This window comes from Taudactylus pleione, unplaced genomic scaffold (assembly GCF_031769625.1).
Source record: "Taudactylus pleione unplaced genomic scaffold, aTauple2 ptg000290l, whole genome shotgun sequence".
Classification (NCBI taxonomy): Eukaryota; Metazoa; Chordata; class Amphibia; order Anura; family Myobatrachidae; genus Taudactylus; species Taudactylus pleione.
In genome coordinates this window covers 743842-761057 of record NW_028284692.1, presented here as the reverse complement: position 1 = coordinate 761057, position 17216 = coordinate 743842, and the positions used below count along the sequence as shown (strand labels likewise).

At 41.8% G+C, this 17216-nt stretch overlaps 1 protein-coding gene across 1 annotated transcript in view; it reads right to left on the bottom strand.

Moving 5' to 3' along the window:
- Positions 1-16113: 16113 nt before the first annotated feature.
- The window catches only part of LOC148511780 (protein-glutamine gamma-glutamyltransferase E-like), a 44952-nt gene continuing 43849 nt past the window's right edge, over positions 16114-17216 (bottom strand). The window contains exon 13 of the mRNA XM_088482679.1: positions 16114-16318. Coding sequence (XP_088338805.1) covers positions 16174-16318 — 145 coding nt within the window. The 3' untranslated portion in view covers positions 16114-16173. The remainder of the gene's footprint in view (positions 16319-17216) is intronic.

The following is a 17216-nucleotide window of genomic DNA, read 5'->3' as shown; positions in this document are numbered from 1 at the left end:
TTTGTTAGTGTAATTACTGTACATCAGACCTATGATCTGAGCCCTCCCGCATTTAAAATCAGACCCCAAATGTCACCACCTCCATCATTAAAATTCATACTTCAAATATGATCTCCCCCCCCACAGAGAAACACACACACATCCTTACTCCAGTTCTCTCCAGTCACCCCCACCATTGCTCCTGCACTGCAGTACAGTTTCAATTCTAAGGCCCACATCAGGGGAGTTTCTAGTGATGAGGGGGCCCGTGTGCAGCCTCCGTCACGGGCCCCCTCCTCTCCGTTCGGCAGCCGGCAGCGCTCTGAGCTGTGCGCGGCCAGCGTCGGAGTTATAGACTCTGGGCGTCATTTTTTGGGGAAATCAGTCTGTACCCCATAAAAAGCTTCAGTGACCCTGGGAATCAATATAGAATAGTAGTAGTAGCCCTAATAAAGGTATTTAGTGAACCCATATTGTTTCAAAGGGCTGTTATTTGCATATGTGTGGAAAAATTATAGAATTCAATGGTTTTTCGGAAAAATAAGTAGAGGTTAAATTTGGGCTACCTGAAAATGAGTATTAGTATATTTTGATGTCTCTAAAATGAAAATGAAAAACCTCAAAATACACCTGCTGCAGCCTTGTGCAATCCCTAAAACCCAACCATATAGCCCCCCAAAGTACCAGGCCCCCTACTTCTTTTTCCATTTTCCAACACTTTTTTTTTTTTTCATTTCCACCCCAAAATTACATATCTCTTTTGGGTCAATTAAGATTATTTTTTATTCTCCATGTTTTTGGTGACAGTATTGCACTTGGTAATAATGGATTTATACATTGAGTATATAATCTAACCATTTTGCTATGCTTCATGTGATTGGTAGACTTGGAGCCCATTTTATTTAGTACTTTGATCAATTTAAAAACTACTAAAGTATAATCTCTACTTTTATCTTAGATTAATAAATACACTCATATTATTTTTTTCTTCGTTATGTTTGCTGGGATTAAAGAGATTTCTTCTTCAGGGTCCATAGGGGGTCCACAGGGATACCATGGGGAAATGAGGTTGGAGTGATCCAGGCACCAAACAGTTCAGCTTTCAGCTCCCAGGGTGCCTCGGGTCCTCCTACACATATACCCTGGCCACAGGCATTCAGTTTTTTGTTTGGTGGTGCAGGGTCAGTTGCACCTCCTAACAGTGGGACTGCTTAGCATCCCAAGCTTTTTAATATTTTTTCTTCAGAGCAAGCAGCATTAGGCGTCCTAATGGATGCCGATGCTGCTGCTCCATCTACCTCCGGAGGTGCTGCAACACCAGTAACTGGACAGGTTATTTCGGCAGGCATCAGCAGAGCTTGGCTAGCGGCGATGCTGGGACCCAGGACTGTGGCCGGATAAACGTAGAAGCATTCTCTACTGTCAGTTAAACTTATAACTATCACTGCTATTTCTTCTCAACCCTTTGCTACAGGTGTGCGGGGAATTTTAAATTTTGTACGTAAAACATTTATTGATACTTGTGAAGGCAGTCACATTTACACTTAATTATGTCTAAAAGTAAGGGTAAACAGGAGGCTGAGGCCCTGGTGCTTGTTTAATGTAAAAGCTGTTCGGTGGGCTTGTCCCCTCAGGATTTTATACAGGATGGTTTGTGTGCTATTTGTTATAAAGAACCACCTCCCCAGTCCAGTCTACCAGCCCCTGTACAAGAGTCATCTTGGGTGTCCTCCTTGTCTCAGGTTATGATGTGGCTAGTGGACTGTTTGGCTGCTCCAACGCTGCCTCCCATAATGGGATACCCACAGCAGTTCAAGACTGCTATGTTTGCGCCCCCTATACATCCTTCCTGGATGGATGTTTATGTCCACTCAAGTCAGAGTACGGCTCAGTAAGCTGCTGCGTTTCAGCAAATGTTGCAGGCAAACAGACCAGTAGCCATTAAAGCGCACAAGTGGACAAGTTTGCCCAGCTTGCAGATTCTGCCGCGTCATCTGAGGAGTCAGATGATGTGCCGGCTTCTTCTCAAGGATCTATCTCAGGAGAGGAGGACCATCCTTCTACAGTGGATGTCCCTTTTTTGGTGAGGGTGGTCAAATCAATCCTAAATATAGAGGATTATGAGCCAGCTGATAGACCTAAGGCTTCAGTGTTTAAACACCAGAAGGAGGTAAAAGCTGAGTTGAAGCATTGAGTACTCCTGATAAACCGTTCCATGTTACAAAAAGATTAGCATCTTAGTACATTTGCTAAGTGGGAGAGGATAGAAAGTGGGAAGTCCCTCCTACTGTGGATGCTCATGTGACGCATTTAGTCAGGAGCGCTACGTTGCCTATACCGTCCGCATCTTCCCTTAAGGATCCCACAGAGAGAAGACTTGAAACCTTAAATCAGTGTTTTCATTGTCTGTAGCTGTTGCCCAGCTGGCTATGCCTGTGGCCTGGGTATCCAAGGCTGAATGGATGGGGACATTGGAAGACACTCTACCAGATGCTACCAGAGAACAGCTGACATATATGTCCCACGTACGGGAAGCGGACTCTTATTTGGAGAAACTGCAATAGATGCTTCTAAAGAAGCAGCCAGGGGTGATAATTCCGGGAAGATGGACAAATAAGGAAAGTCACCTGCCCATAAACATCATGGAGCTTCGTACAGTATACAAAGCGCTCATCCTGGCACAGGATCTCCTCCAAGGCAGGCCGGTCCAGATCCAGTCTGACAACGTGACCACTGTAGCCTATCTCAATCGGGGAGGTACGCGAAGTAAGGAAGCCATGAGGGAAGTGAAGAACATTCAGATATGGGCAGAACATCATCTTTTGGCTACCGCGGCAATATTCATCCCGGGTGTCCTCAACTGGGCACCGGACTTCCTAAGTCGTCAGGACATGCACGCCGTATATTGGGCTCTCCATCCGGGAGTCTTTAAACTCCTGATGAACAAATGGGGCCTACCAGATGTAGACCTCACGTCACAACCACAAGGTCCCCAGTTACAGGTCCAGGACCAGAGATGCCTAAGCCACCATCGTGGACGCGCTGGCAGTGAGGTGGGACTTCAAGCTGGTGTACCTCTTTCCTTTGATTTCCCTCCTGCCTAGGGGTCTCAGGAATTTCAAGCAGAAAGGGGGGCAAAGTAATACTGGTAGCTCATGCTTGGCCCAGGTGCCATTGGTTCATCGACATACGTTTCCTCTTCCTCTGTGGTCAATGGTGTTCCCAGAGAAAGTATGACCCTAAGGTTTTTAGGGTTTCCCAGGTACTTGCTTTTCTTCAGGATGGGTTAGACCTCTGTCCCCGCCTGGCCACGCTGAGAGTACAGGTTTCTGCACTGTCAGTTTGGTTCCAGCGAAGGATCGCTTATCTGCCGGATGTTAGAACTTTTTTTCAGGGTGTTCTCCGAGTTCAGCCAACCTTTATCCCACCGATTTCACAGTGGGATTTGTCTTTGGTTCTCAAGGGGCTACAGGCTCCACCATTTGAACCAAAGACACTTTTTCTACTCGCTATCTCCTCTGCCCGCAGAGTCTCTGATTTGGCAGCACTCTCTTGTCGTTCCCCATTTTCACCGGGATATAGCTGTCCTCCGTACACGGGCGGGTTACTTTCCTAAGGTAGTATCCCATTTTCATGTGAATGAAGAGATTGTGATTCCAGTCTTCAGACCTTTCTGCAGGTAAAGCCTCCCTGGATGTGGTTCGGGCTCTCCATATCTATGTGGATTGTATAAACTCTTTTAGAAAATCAGACGCTCTTTTTGTGTTTTATGGTTTTCACAAACTAGGCTGGCCGGCTAACAAACTCTGGCTCGATGGCTGCACATGACTATCACTCAGGCTTACACGCAGGCTGAGCTCCCTGTTCCAAACACGGTGACAGCACATTCTACTTGATCTGTGGGACCAACGTGGGCATTTTGGAATGGTGTCAGTGAGCAGGCCAACCGCACTAGTGAACAAAGTGCTAGAGAAGAGTTTAAGGGTAGAAGCAGTGTCTACAGCAGGATATATGAAAAACTGTGCATTTACAGTAGCTTTGAAAGTCAGAATACCTCTAGAGGTGTGGTCTGGAAGAAATCCAAGCGTCCATCATCTCCAACTCTTTGGGTGCAGAGCATATGCACACATCCCAATGTAGAAAAGATGTAAATTGGATCCCAAGTCTGTGAAGTGTATCAATCATGCTTGGATACTGCCAGAAAATTAAGTGATACAGACTACAGTATGGGACATTACAAACATAAAGCTTATAAAATCCAGGGATGTGGTGTTCCATGAAACAGCACCATCTAGTATAAAGCTGGAATAAGAACCACAATACAAAGTTTATTAGTTGGATATGCCGACAGCTGGAAGTGTGTCTGAGTTAGACTGTCAATATAAATATTGAATCACAGAGCAGAGTTCTGTAAGAAGCAATAGAGGAAAACTTGTGGTGTCTACGGGTCATGTGTCCATTAATATACTTGCGAAGACAGCAACAGCGACAATGTGGTTTATATAGTAGTTTTGAGGTCAGCATCTTTCTGTGGTGGGAGCGCAATTTTTGGTTGCAGTGCTATTTTTATATTTAAATACATTTAAATGTGGCTTATACCAGCTAGAGGGGTTCAGTATGGCTGTTTGATATTCGAAAGATTGACAAGCAGAAGGGGGACAACGATATGTCAATCCCAACATGGCGACATGCTAGTACAGCGCAGTACAGCATTGTGACCGTGTCATCTAACATGGTGACATCTGCAAAATGTGAGGTCATGCCTGACTGCTCTGACGCCAAATGCCAATAAGGGCCGCTACTATGGCATGTGTATAAGGGGCACTACTGTGGCATAATGTGTAAAAGGGACACTACTGTGGCGTAACTTAAATACTGGGCACTATTGTTAGGCATAATGTGACTAAGGGGCACTACTGTGGCATAATGTGAACTATGGACATTACTGTGGCATAATATGAAATGTGGGGACTACTGTGTAGCATAATGTGAAAAAATAGGCAAAAATGTGTCATAATGTGAACTAATGGGCACTAATGTGTGGCATAATGTGCATTGTGGCCATTATTTTGTAACATCATATGAATAAGGGGCACTACAGTGGTGTAACATGAATAAAAGACACTACTGTGTGTTGTAATGTGAATAAGGGGAACTTCTGTGTGGTTTATTTTTAATTGGTGGAATTTCATAGTGGGTTGGTATATATCTAGCCCTCCATATCCCAGTTTGATACTGCCCTTAATGTTTATTTTTATTTCCCTTTAATTTTCCCCTACATGCTGGACACGCCCCCCACCTGGCACACTTGGGGGGTGGTTACACGCTACACCCCTGCTTGTAGGTAACGAAGAAATAGTACCTGCAATTTTCTTTATTGGTGAAGATCTGTATTTTGGTAAATATTTTAGCCAGCGAGAACCAGTGCTAGGAAAAGTGTAAACAGTTAAGGCAATGCCTCTATGGCAGGGGGGCCAACGGGATGGCCAACGTGTCAGAGGCAAAGAGCCGAAAAATATCTGTATTCTAGTTGAAGAGCCGATATAATGCGCACACCAAAGCCTTGTGCGCAAAAATGGGGCGTGGCCTGGCTGGCACAGGGCCATGCCCCACGCACACAATCGCCGTGAAGGTCATTCTTGAAGTAAAAGAAAAGCCAGAGCAATATAGAAAACATTGAAAAAGCTGGAGTTATTTTAACAGCTCCACCGCCACACAGCTCTTACCTTGTTAAGTAAGGCAGTCCCTGAGCCTCCCATCTTCTAGGGTCCGCGATTCTGCAACCGCCTGCTGTGATGACTTCAGGGTCCACTTGATGAAGGGCATCTAGCTGCTGCCGTGCTCCATGTGGCTGCCACTAGCTCTGCCTATCATGCGATGTGATATCATGACGTCACATCGCTCACATGCGTTATGACATCACAACGTCACATCGCTCATCGCTCACATGCGCCTCCCAGATACAAGTAAGGCCTCCTCTGAACAGCTGCGCATCTGTCAGAGGAAGCAGGGCTGCATGTGTCAGGAGCTGCATCAGAACAAACAAAGCCGCAGGTTGGTCACCCCTGGTCTATGGTCCACAGTTGCATAGTGATAATACTGAGCAGCTGCTCTATGTTCTCACTGGAATCTAGCATTGCCAGCTGAATCGCGTCATCATAGCCCTGTCCCCCGCTTTACAATATAAAAGAGAATTTAGGTGATATATTTTGCACCTCGGCTGCTCTAGTTGAATCCTTTTATAGAGAGGGTATCCAAATTACCTCTCAAGAGCAATTTAAAGAAACAAAAAAAAGGATAATCACACCTGAGCGCCCCCAACACAATTAAAAAAATGTGAAAATTACTTATGTTTAGTTATTATATCTATTCTTCTGAAGTCTTTTCCAATGATTCATACACATAAAAAGAAAAAAATAGAGAATCTAGTGCAGACAGTTTCCACAGTACAATAGCATTGGAGGGAAAAAAAACTTTTGTAATGAGAGATTTTCCCAATATGATTATATATATGATGTACTAATCCATCAAAACAAGTTTTAGTACAATATTTTAATATATATGAGTAAATAATACACAGCCACAACACATAAATTATGGGGTTAAAATCACAGAAAACATAAAAACAAAAACTTTTAGTGAAGTTGGCCTCATACCAGAGTCAGGTAAAAAATGAGCCTGTAGTAAGCTTGAGGGATAGATGGAAAAAACCCGGGATCCACCTCAGCTACCTTCCAGGAACGTCTTCCACACAAGTCTGGATAGAATGCCAACCGCAATCCCCCTATTCTCAGCCAACGCGTTTCTACCTCTCCGGAGGTCTTTCTCAAGGCAATGGGGGTCCTATTGTTACAAGCCTCCTTATATACCCCTATCAATTAATATCCTGATATGTGGGAGGAGCCAACTTCATTACAATAAATATACCATAAAAAAATGCCCAAACTTTATGTTATCTTATACTACCTACAAATACAGTGATCTCATTATTTGAACAGAAGAAAATTCATGTTTTGTCATCATCCCAAAAAACGGAAGTTAACGGACCCGCTACTTCCGGTCCGCGCTCCCGCAGTAATGTAGTCTAAAGTCCATAGATGCACGTGGGTCCTATGTCCTGTGCAGCCCATAATGGTGTCCTCCTTCCCCCGTCTCTTGGTTCCTTGCCACCATAGAGCCGACGCCAGAGACGAGAACCGGAAGTGATGTCGCGGTAATATGAAAAACCGGAAGTAAGTACTCTAGAGTCGTAAGGCATCTTGGGATATGTAGTTTTATTATCCCAATAGTCCGTTTATGTCCCAAATAGATCTTATGGATAATTATAATGTTCCTAATAAATAAGAATATATAAAAAAACATCTTAGTTACTGCAAGACCTTTTAAAATGTCAAGACACAACCCCCAATATAAAAATAAATAAATAAAAAGCATTACCTTAATAAGAACATCATTAAAAAAGATAAAAAAGGTGCATACTGCATATAAATAATCTATAATTATTCTAAAAACCACTTTAATTCAAAATCCTTGTTTAATCCTTGTGGATATAAAGTTTTAAAAGTATAAATAGAGTGCGTCTCTGCTTTTGCTAATTCTTTCGCTAGATTATTGTTTCTCCAATTTCCCTTAATTTGTTTTAAAATACCAAAGACCTTTATCTGTTTGATATCACATTGGTGGATTTCTTTAAAGTACATTGATAGTGCATGTGTTACCAGGCCTTTCTTTATATTTCGCAGATGCTCTGCTAACCTTATTTTTAAAGGTCTGGAAGTTCTCCCAATGTAGAACATGTCACAGTTACAACCTATATAATAAATTACATTTTTAGAGTTGCACGTAGTAAAGTCCTTAATAATGTGACTAATGTCCTTTATCTGTACCTCTGTACACTACCTTTCTCCTTTAACAGTTTTACACATTATGCACTGGCCACACCTGTGAAACCCCTTTGTGGAGATCTTTCCTTTTTCAATTGGTGGAGAAAGTGCACTTTTTACAATCTTATCTTTAATACTTTTAGCTCTTCGATATACGAAGTTAGGTTTTTCTGGAATTAAGGTTTTCAATATTGGATCGCCTTTCAAAATAGACCAATGCCTTCCTATAATTCGTTCTACCTGTTTGTATTGTGAATTATATTCTGTAACAAAAGAAAGATTAAAGCCATTATCCCTCCTTGTTTTTAATTGTTTATTTAATAATTCTTCCCTTTTCAAATTACCACACTTGGTCATGGCTTTCTCTACCTTATTTTTATTATATACACTTCTTTCAAAACATTGCACCATACTAGCAGCCTGTTCCTTAAATACTTTATCGTCTGAACAGTTTTGTTTGAGTCTTTGTAATTGACTATTTGGAATAGAATCCAACCAATTAGAATGGTGACAGCTGGTTGATTCTATGTATGCACCTGAATCTGTAGGTTTTATAAAATTACGAGTCAATAATCTTCCATCTTGGATATAAATAGTCAAATCTAAAAAATTGACAGTAGTATTACTGATTTCAAATGATAATTTAATATTATAATCATTTTGATTTAAAATTTCACAGAAGGTCTCCAGTACTTGAAGTTCTCCCTTCCATATAAATAAAATATCATCAATGTATCTGGCCCAGGACACCAGATTCGCCCCGAAATCACATGTCTAGTTTCCCACATGCCCATAAATATATTGGCATAACTCGGGGCGAATCTGGTGCCCATCGCTGTACCAACCTTCTGTAAATAAAAACAGTCCTTAAAATGGAAATAATTATTTTCCAGAATAAAACTTATCCCTTTCTTTATAAATTCTGGAGTTCCAAGTTAAGATCCTACACAAAGGATTTTAAATAATTTAACCCAATTAGTTGGTGAATATGTAAAGAAATCTGCATTAACTGAAGCAGAATCCAAATTTATTATTAATCAAGAACCCTCAATACCTGTATTATACATTTTACCGAAGGTTCACAAGGATATTTTGAACCCCCCAGGGAGACCCATCGTATCTGGAGTTAATTCAGTGACTGCAAACCTTTCAGAATTTATAGACCACTACTTACAACCCCTAGTTTTAATGAATAAATCTCACCTTAAAGACACAATGGATGTTTTAAATTTATTAAAAAATATTGATTGGCAGGAAGATTATTTTTTAATTACTGCCGATGTCAGCTCTTTATATACAATTATTAAGCATGAGCTTTGCTTAGAGGCAGTAACGGTGTTTTTAGAACAGAGCAATCTTAACTTGGAACTCCAGAATTTTTTAAAGAAAGGGATAAGTTTTATTCTGGAAAATAATTATTTCCATTTTAAGGACTGTTTTTATTTACAGAAGGTTGGTACAGCGATGGGCACCAGATTCGCCCCGAGTTATGCCAATATATTTATGGGCATGTGGGAAACTAGACATGTGTGGACTAGTGAATTCGGGGCGAATCTGGTGTCCTGGGCCAGATACATTGACGATATTTTATTTATATGGAAGGGAGAACGTCAAGTACTGGAGACCTTCTGTGAAATTTTAAATCAAAATGATTATAATATTAAATTATCATTTGAAATCAGTAATACTACTGTCAATTTTTTAGATTTGACTATTTATATCCAAGATGGAAGATTATTGACTCGTAATTTTATAAAACCTACAGATTCAGGTGCATACATAGAATCAACCAGCTGTCACCATTCTAATTGGTTGGATTCTATTCCAAATAGTCAATTACAAAGACTCAAACGAAACTGTTCAGACGATAAAGTATTTAAGGAACAGGCTGCTAGTATGGTGCAATGTTTTGAAAGAAGTGGATATAATAAAAATAAGGTCGAGAAAGCCATGACCAAGTGTGATAATTTGAAAAGGGAAGAATTATTAAATAAACAATTAAAAACAAGGAGGGATAATGGCTTTAATCTTTCTTTTGTTACAGAATATAATTCACAATACAAACAGGTAGAACGAATTATAGGAAGGCATTGGTCTATTTTGAAAGGCGATCCAATATTGAAAACCTTAATTCCAGAAAAACCTAACTTCGTATATCGAAGAGCTAAAAGTATTAAAGATAAGATTGTAAAAAGTGCACTTTCTCCACCAATTGAAAAAGGAAAGATCTCCACAAAGGGGTTTCATAGGTGTGGCCAGTGCATAATGTGTAAAACTGTTAAAGGAGAAAGGAAGTGTACAGAGGTACAGATAAAGGACATTAGTCACGTTATTAAGGACTTTACTACGTGCAACTCTAAAAATGTAATTTATTATATAGGTTGTAACTGTGACATGTTCTACATTGGGAGAACTTCCAGACCTTTAAAAATAAGGTTAGCAGAGCATCTGCGAAATATAAAGAAAGGCCTGGTAACACATGCACTATCAATGCACTTTAAAGAAATCCACCAATGTGATATCAAACAGATAAAGGTCTTTGGTATTTTAAAACAAATAAAGGGAAATTGGAGAAACAATAATCTAGCGAAAGAATTAGCAAAAGCAGAGATGCACTCTATTTATACTTTTAAAACTTTATATCCACAAGGATTAAACAAGGATTTTGAATTAAAGTGGTTTTTAGAATAATTATAGATTATTTATATGCAGTATGCACCTTTTTTATCTTTTTTAATGATGTTCTTATTAAGGTAATGCTTTTTATTTATTTATTTTTATATTGGGGGTTGTGTCTTGACATTTTAAAAGGTCTTGCAGTAACTAAGATGTTTTTTTTATATATTCTTATTTATTAGGAACATTATAATTATCCATAAGATCTATTTGGGACATAAACGAACTATTGGGATAATAAAACTACATATCCCAAGATGCCTTACGACTCTAGAGTACTTACTTCCGGTTTTTCATATTACCGCGACATCACTTCCGGTTCTCGTCTCTGGCGTCGGCTCTATGGTGGCAAGGAACCAAGAGACGGGGGAAGGAGGACACCATTATGGGCTGCACAGGACATAGGACCCACGTGCATCTATGGACTTTAGACTACATTACTGCGGGAGCGCGGACCGGAAGTAGCGGGTCCGTTAACTTACGTTTTTTGGGATGATGACAAAACATGAATTTTCTTCTGTTCAAATAATGAGATCACTGTATTTGTAGGTAGTATAAGATAACATAAAGTTTGGGCATTTTTTTATGGTATATTTATTGTAATGAAGTTGGCTCCTCCCACATATCAGGATATTAATTGATAGGGGTATATAAGGAGGCTTGTAACAATAGGACCCCCATTGCCTTGAGAAAGACCTCCGGAGAGGTAGAAACGCGTTGGCTGAGAATAGGGGGATTGCGGTTGGCATTCTATCCAGACTTGTGTGGAAGACGTTCCTGGAAGGTAGCTGAGGTGGATCCCGGGTTTTTTCCATCTATCCCTCAAGCTTACTACAGGCTCATTTTTTACCTGACTCTGGTATGAGGCCAACTTCACTAAAAGTTTTTGTTTTTATGTTTTCTGTGATTTTAACCCCATAATTTATGTGTTGTGGCTGTGTATTATTTACTCATATATATTAAAATATTGTACTAAAACTTGTTTTGATGGATTAGTACATCATATATATAATCATATTGGGAAAATCTCTCATTACAAAAGTTTTTTTTCCCTCCAATGCTATTGTACTGTGGAAACTGTCTGCACTAGATTCTCTATTTTTTTCTTTTTTATGTGTATGAATCATTGGAAAAGACTTCAGAAGAATAGATATAATAACTAAAGATAAGTAATCCCCGCTTTACAATGTCTGTGATCTCAGCACTGTGTAGCTGGAGGGTGGGGCCACGATGACGCAATCATGCTGCCGACCTGGCTTCTCCTTCCCGGAGATATGAGATATGTCTCTCTGCCGTGGGTCCTCCATTTCAAACAGCAGCCACAGCCCCCATAGGTTTCTATGGGGGCTGCAAAGCTGTCAAATTTACCTAATTCCAGAATGGTGTTAGCATATGGGCGACATTACGCAGATTTTTTTGGCAGAGGGATCCGTAGGATCCCCCCCCCCCCGACTCCCCATTTGCACATGAGCTGACCGCCATCAGCACTTGTGCAGCTTGCCGAAATAGTTAGTAAAGTGATCACAGATACAATCACTGTACTTGTACTGTCCCGGCGACTTAGTAATAATACATGGTGTGTCACTCGCTATTGGCCTCAAAGTTTTCTTATAACTTTTAAATTTATTGACATAATTTAGTGAAATGTGACACAGACTATACCTTGGTCTATGAGAAACACGAGGACGCCATAGCAAGTGTTGAAAGTACTCGCCATTAGCATCTAGGCCAGCTGTTCAGGCATGTGCAAAGTGAAGGCCAGCTGTTCACCACCCTAGTCAGCAGTCCAAAATTCAAATATGGGAACCACTCCAACTGCCAGTGAGGATGGCAGTTGGTGTGGTTCCCCTGTTAGACTATTGGACTGTGCTGCAGGTCCAGCTCATCCTTGCTGACAGGGAGGGAGCAGCCAGGTTGGCATAGCAGTGGGGCATGGCTGGCATAGGGGGGGTGCGGCTGGACATAATACCTGGCATTTGTGGGCAGAACAGGGGCATGGTCATGTGATCGCGTCATTTTGGCCCCGTCCCCGCTACACAATGCAGATTACCGGCACTGTGAATCGGGGGGCAGGGTCATGATGACACGTCATCGTCCACCCCCGCTGCAGGAGGCTTGCCTTCCTTTCCGGGTGGGCGGGAGCGGCACCCGATTTCCGTGAGGCTCTCGGGAGGGTAGGCAAGTATGCCCCAGCTCTGGAGCCGCCACTGCTAGTCTGTAGGTATGTCTGGTTCTGACAGTGATGTTGTGTAATGAGGCACCCACATTTATTGTGTCTGTGTCTTACATGTCGATATGAACCGGTACACAGCTGAACAACGCGTATTGTCCAGACGTCCTGGAAAACTGAGTCAATAAAGTCATGCCAAAGACAATTATTCAGCAGTTTGGAGGTCAGAAGCCACTGGCGAAGTTCACCAATCACTATCTGGTGAAAAAACTTTGGGGCCAATAGCAGTGAAACACACTGTACATTTAGGTGAATAAGGATCCCTTATTACCGCAAATTGCAGCGATAAGGAATCCTCATTATCGGGAGCTGGTCACATCTATTAATAAATATGCCTCAAAATCTGCTACATAACGTAGTGGAAAATCCAATTCAGTCAGAAGATACAGATGACAACCTACCGAAGTGATGTTTGGTTGAAGTGCTCAATAATACAGTAAATTATTAGTTATTCAGTTTGGAATTACTTGGTAGAATAGTTCCTCTCTTCTACACTATTAGGCTAATGGTATTGTCTTCCTTTATTCTTCTTGAGTAGAATATCAGTGTGTCTGTATTTTGTGTAGCATAAAATATGCAACATCCCAGAAAACCGGCAGCATGCATAGCATAGTTTTTGGTTTTCTCTCTAGGTCTAGGAGAAGCTTGTAGAGATGCAGCTAACTACTTTAGGGGGCGGGCCCGGACTGTCACGTCATGGCAAAATGCTGCAAATTGCGGGTCAGTGGGGAGTGGGCGGAGCTAAAATTATGTAATTGCGTAATTTTAGTCCTGTCCCTTCCCTACTGACCCGCAATTTCCTGCCATTATTTCCCCATCCTGCGAACATCACTAGAAAGCTGACAGAATGTTGGAGATCTGGGCACTCTGCCGAGGGTGCAGGAGCCTCCCACCCCTTTCTGGAGAGTAGGCAAGTATGCCGCAAATCTGTCCACAGCGTCCTAATTACACTCTTGGAGCCGTATTCAATTTGAGCCGAGCTGCGATACTTTTTCGCGGCCTGGACTTTTCGCCTACTTCGCCTGTTTTGCAGGCGGAAAAGTATCGCGTGCGTGCCCGCTTTACCCCGTATTCAATTTGAAAGTATGCGAAAACGGCGGAAAGTCCTGTCAGATTTGGGGAAATCAACCTGATACCCCCAAAAGATGCTCTGACATGGGGGTTCACTATGGTACCCCCCCGATTTGGCTTGCTGAAGGTATTTGGTGTTTTTAAATGGGCTCACTAGCTGCTAAATAGCGTTTTTCTATACGTGGTGCAGAATAGTATTCAGGAGTACTTTTTCCTGTAAATAACTTATGCCAGCAAATTTGGGGTACTTGAAAATTAAATTGAAAATGGGGGTCAGTATATTTAAAAGTTGCTAAAGTGAAGTTGAAAAAAATTATGAAAAATCCACCTGCCGCAAGCACCTGCAATTAAAAAAAACACCTGGGGCATACTTGGGGACCCCCTCAGAGTCAAATTCGCTAGTTTTTAACTTTGTACCCCAGCTTTTTTTTTTTTTTTGTCCCCTTTTTCAAAGTCATTTTTTGCCACAGTTTACCTTTGGGGGACTGTCTGAAGGCTGCATGGGGGTTCCCACAACGTTGCACCCCAAAACCCCAATTCTGCACTTTTTTCCGCTTGCTATTCATAGGCGAAACTTTTTCGCCTTGTACATTGCATTGACTTTCCGCCTAGGCGGAAAGTCTTTCAAATTGAATACGGAGTAAAAGCAAAACAGGCGAAAATGACAGGATCCGGACTTTTCGCCTCAAATTGAATATGGGCCTTGGTGCTCAGCTTCTTCCTTGTCCCAGTGGCCCCTCCCCCTCATTGTGACTCCATAGGTCACATGTTTGGGGCAGGACCAGCACAGGGCAGGTTACTGCCCAGATATGGCTCTTTTTGCAGTTGTTTGACAGCAGATGCAAATACACATTTATAATGAGTACAGTTGCTAGTGCTTCACTTGTTTCCGAATTGATGAAGTGATTGCACTGATTGGTGTTTTCTTTGTTGCTTGTACATATATTATTCTTATGCATTTTAGCTATTACTTTTCTAAACCAGATAGACTTCTATTTATTGTATTTGTATTAGAGAGGGTTTTATAACACTTTATTCAAAGCTATTAGTGAAGGTATAGCGATTTGGGGCACATTTATGGCCAACTTTGCATCAACCCAAGTATATATGTATGTACCAGGATTTTTGGCAGGGACATGGGGTAATTGTTTATCATGAGTAAGCTTTCTTCCCAAGCAGTGTCACACAGTACTAAGGGCCTGATTCACAGTTGTACGCTAATGCTGTCGCAGCTGCTCTGCAAAAATACGCAAATGTCGCAGCCACTGGGAGATGTATTGAGACACCAACCTGCTTTGCAAATTCAAGCATTTGTGTAAAATATAGTATTAGAGAGGCTTTCCCCACTTTATGTAAACCTAATAGTGTATAGCATCTGTGTACAAAGACACGGCATCTGTTGCAGAACAGTTGATTGTTCCTGTCCTGAGTGAGTGTATGGTCCCACAGAAAGCTGTAGGAATTGAGACACAGGAGCCATATTCCTTGCATACGGGATCGCAATTGCAGGAGGAGACGCCCCCGAAATGGTCGCGACACACCTTGACCGTCATTCCTCGGCACTATTTTCTGTTACCACCCCCAAACGCTCCCTGACTGTCACACTGCGAATAGATAGTCGCTGCATGGTTTAGTGATAATCACTCCATAAACATGGGGATGGCATATTCAGAAATGTAAGTAAATTCAATATTTACGTAACCCTCCATTGTTTGTAGGTCTTCGCATGCGCAGGAGCCGCACTGTGCAGATCTGTTGCTGCGATGTTGGTCACAGTGCCCCAAAGATTAACATGGTTGACATGCTGCTGGCTTTGGGGGAGCGTTACTGAAAACGGGGCATGTTGACCCTGTTTTCTGGGCATGCTGAAGCCAGTGGCTGCGTCCTTGGACACAGGGTCACTGACCCTGGCAGTGTGATTTTTAACCTAAGGGCTACTCAGATGTCCGATGGTCACAAGTTGATCCGATGGCTGTGTCTTCAGACGCAACAGCAGATCAGAGAAGCCGATAGTGGGCGTATTTTTTCTTTAGACGCCTCCTGCGGCGTTAGCAGATTTTAGCACAGCCACTGCGTCCAGCTCTGAATAAGGCCCTAATAAAAAACATCAGCATCCTGAGCTTGACCCCCATTGTAGAAGTCACACGTCTGCCCTGTCAGGGTTCCCCATCACACAATGTTTATAACTGAGAATTGTAAAGTGCAGGAATTATTTAATGTACTACAATGAAACTCTGGTCAAATACGAATATTACTCATTAAGATAAACACATTTTATTGTTCAATTACATTCCGTTCATTTGACTAGTTTCCCAGCAAAATAACCAAATTTGTTTAGACAACATTAACAAGTAATGACCCCTTAACGTCAGAGAACTTATTGGATGACAAGTCCACCACGACACATCTTTGGCCAGTTCGGTAAGGAATGATGTCTACCTTGGTCACCGATCTTTGATTCTTCTTAAGTGAAGGCACGCTGTAAGAGAATACATTTATTACAACGGATATGGTGGGCACTCATGCAGTAAAACAATTAAAAATATCACTATACACACATATGACACAGAAAAAAAAAAAAAAAGATGCATTACAAAAACAAATGCACACAAAGAGCAGGTTAGCTAGACATGCCCCTATAGGGCTGCAAACAAAAATCCGTGAGTCCAGAGGTATCGCAAGTGTGACATACAGGATACAGGATACAGCTGCATTTACTCCTGCTGTGAGGGAACTCGCACTTTATTGGATTGAACCCTTTTAGTATTTTACCACAGACTGGAGGAAATGTGACTGCAGCGCAGTGTAGAAGAGAGCTCTATCACTATGCTATGCAGCAGAAAGGGGTTAATCAGCAGAAAAATGACCCCAACAATTGTATGCTTTGTTATCTAGTAAAACCGCTGATTGTTTCTATTTCCTCTGTATTAAAGTGATAATTTTGTAAACAATTTTTTTTTCCACCATCCTATCTCGGGGACGCTGCTAACAGGGGGCTAAGGAGCTGGCATATAAAGGTTAACCACATTCTTAGAGGGCTGAAGCTCCTCCCCTCCCCAACCCTCCTCAGTTACAGTTAGTGTCTGAGGGAGTAGGCAGCCTCTGAGGATCTGCAGTGCAGCTCTATGTAGGGCTGTTATTTTTATTCATCTGCTCTATTATTATTATTTGTATTATATTTCCTCTGCAGAGCTCATAAGGATGTGGCCTAGTGATTGGACAAAGTCCCCAGCCATCTTTCAATATAACCGTCACCACCGGTAGCGGTTATACAGAGCAGAACACCAGCTAGCTGCAGGTTGGCAGAAAACCCGTGTCTGACCATAGTTACTGGGTCTCTCCATCTGAGCAGTAAGTGATCAGATGACATTTAGGGG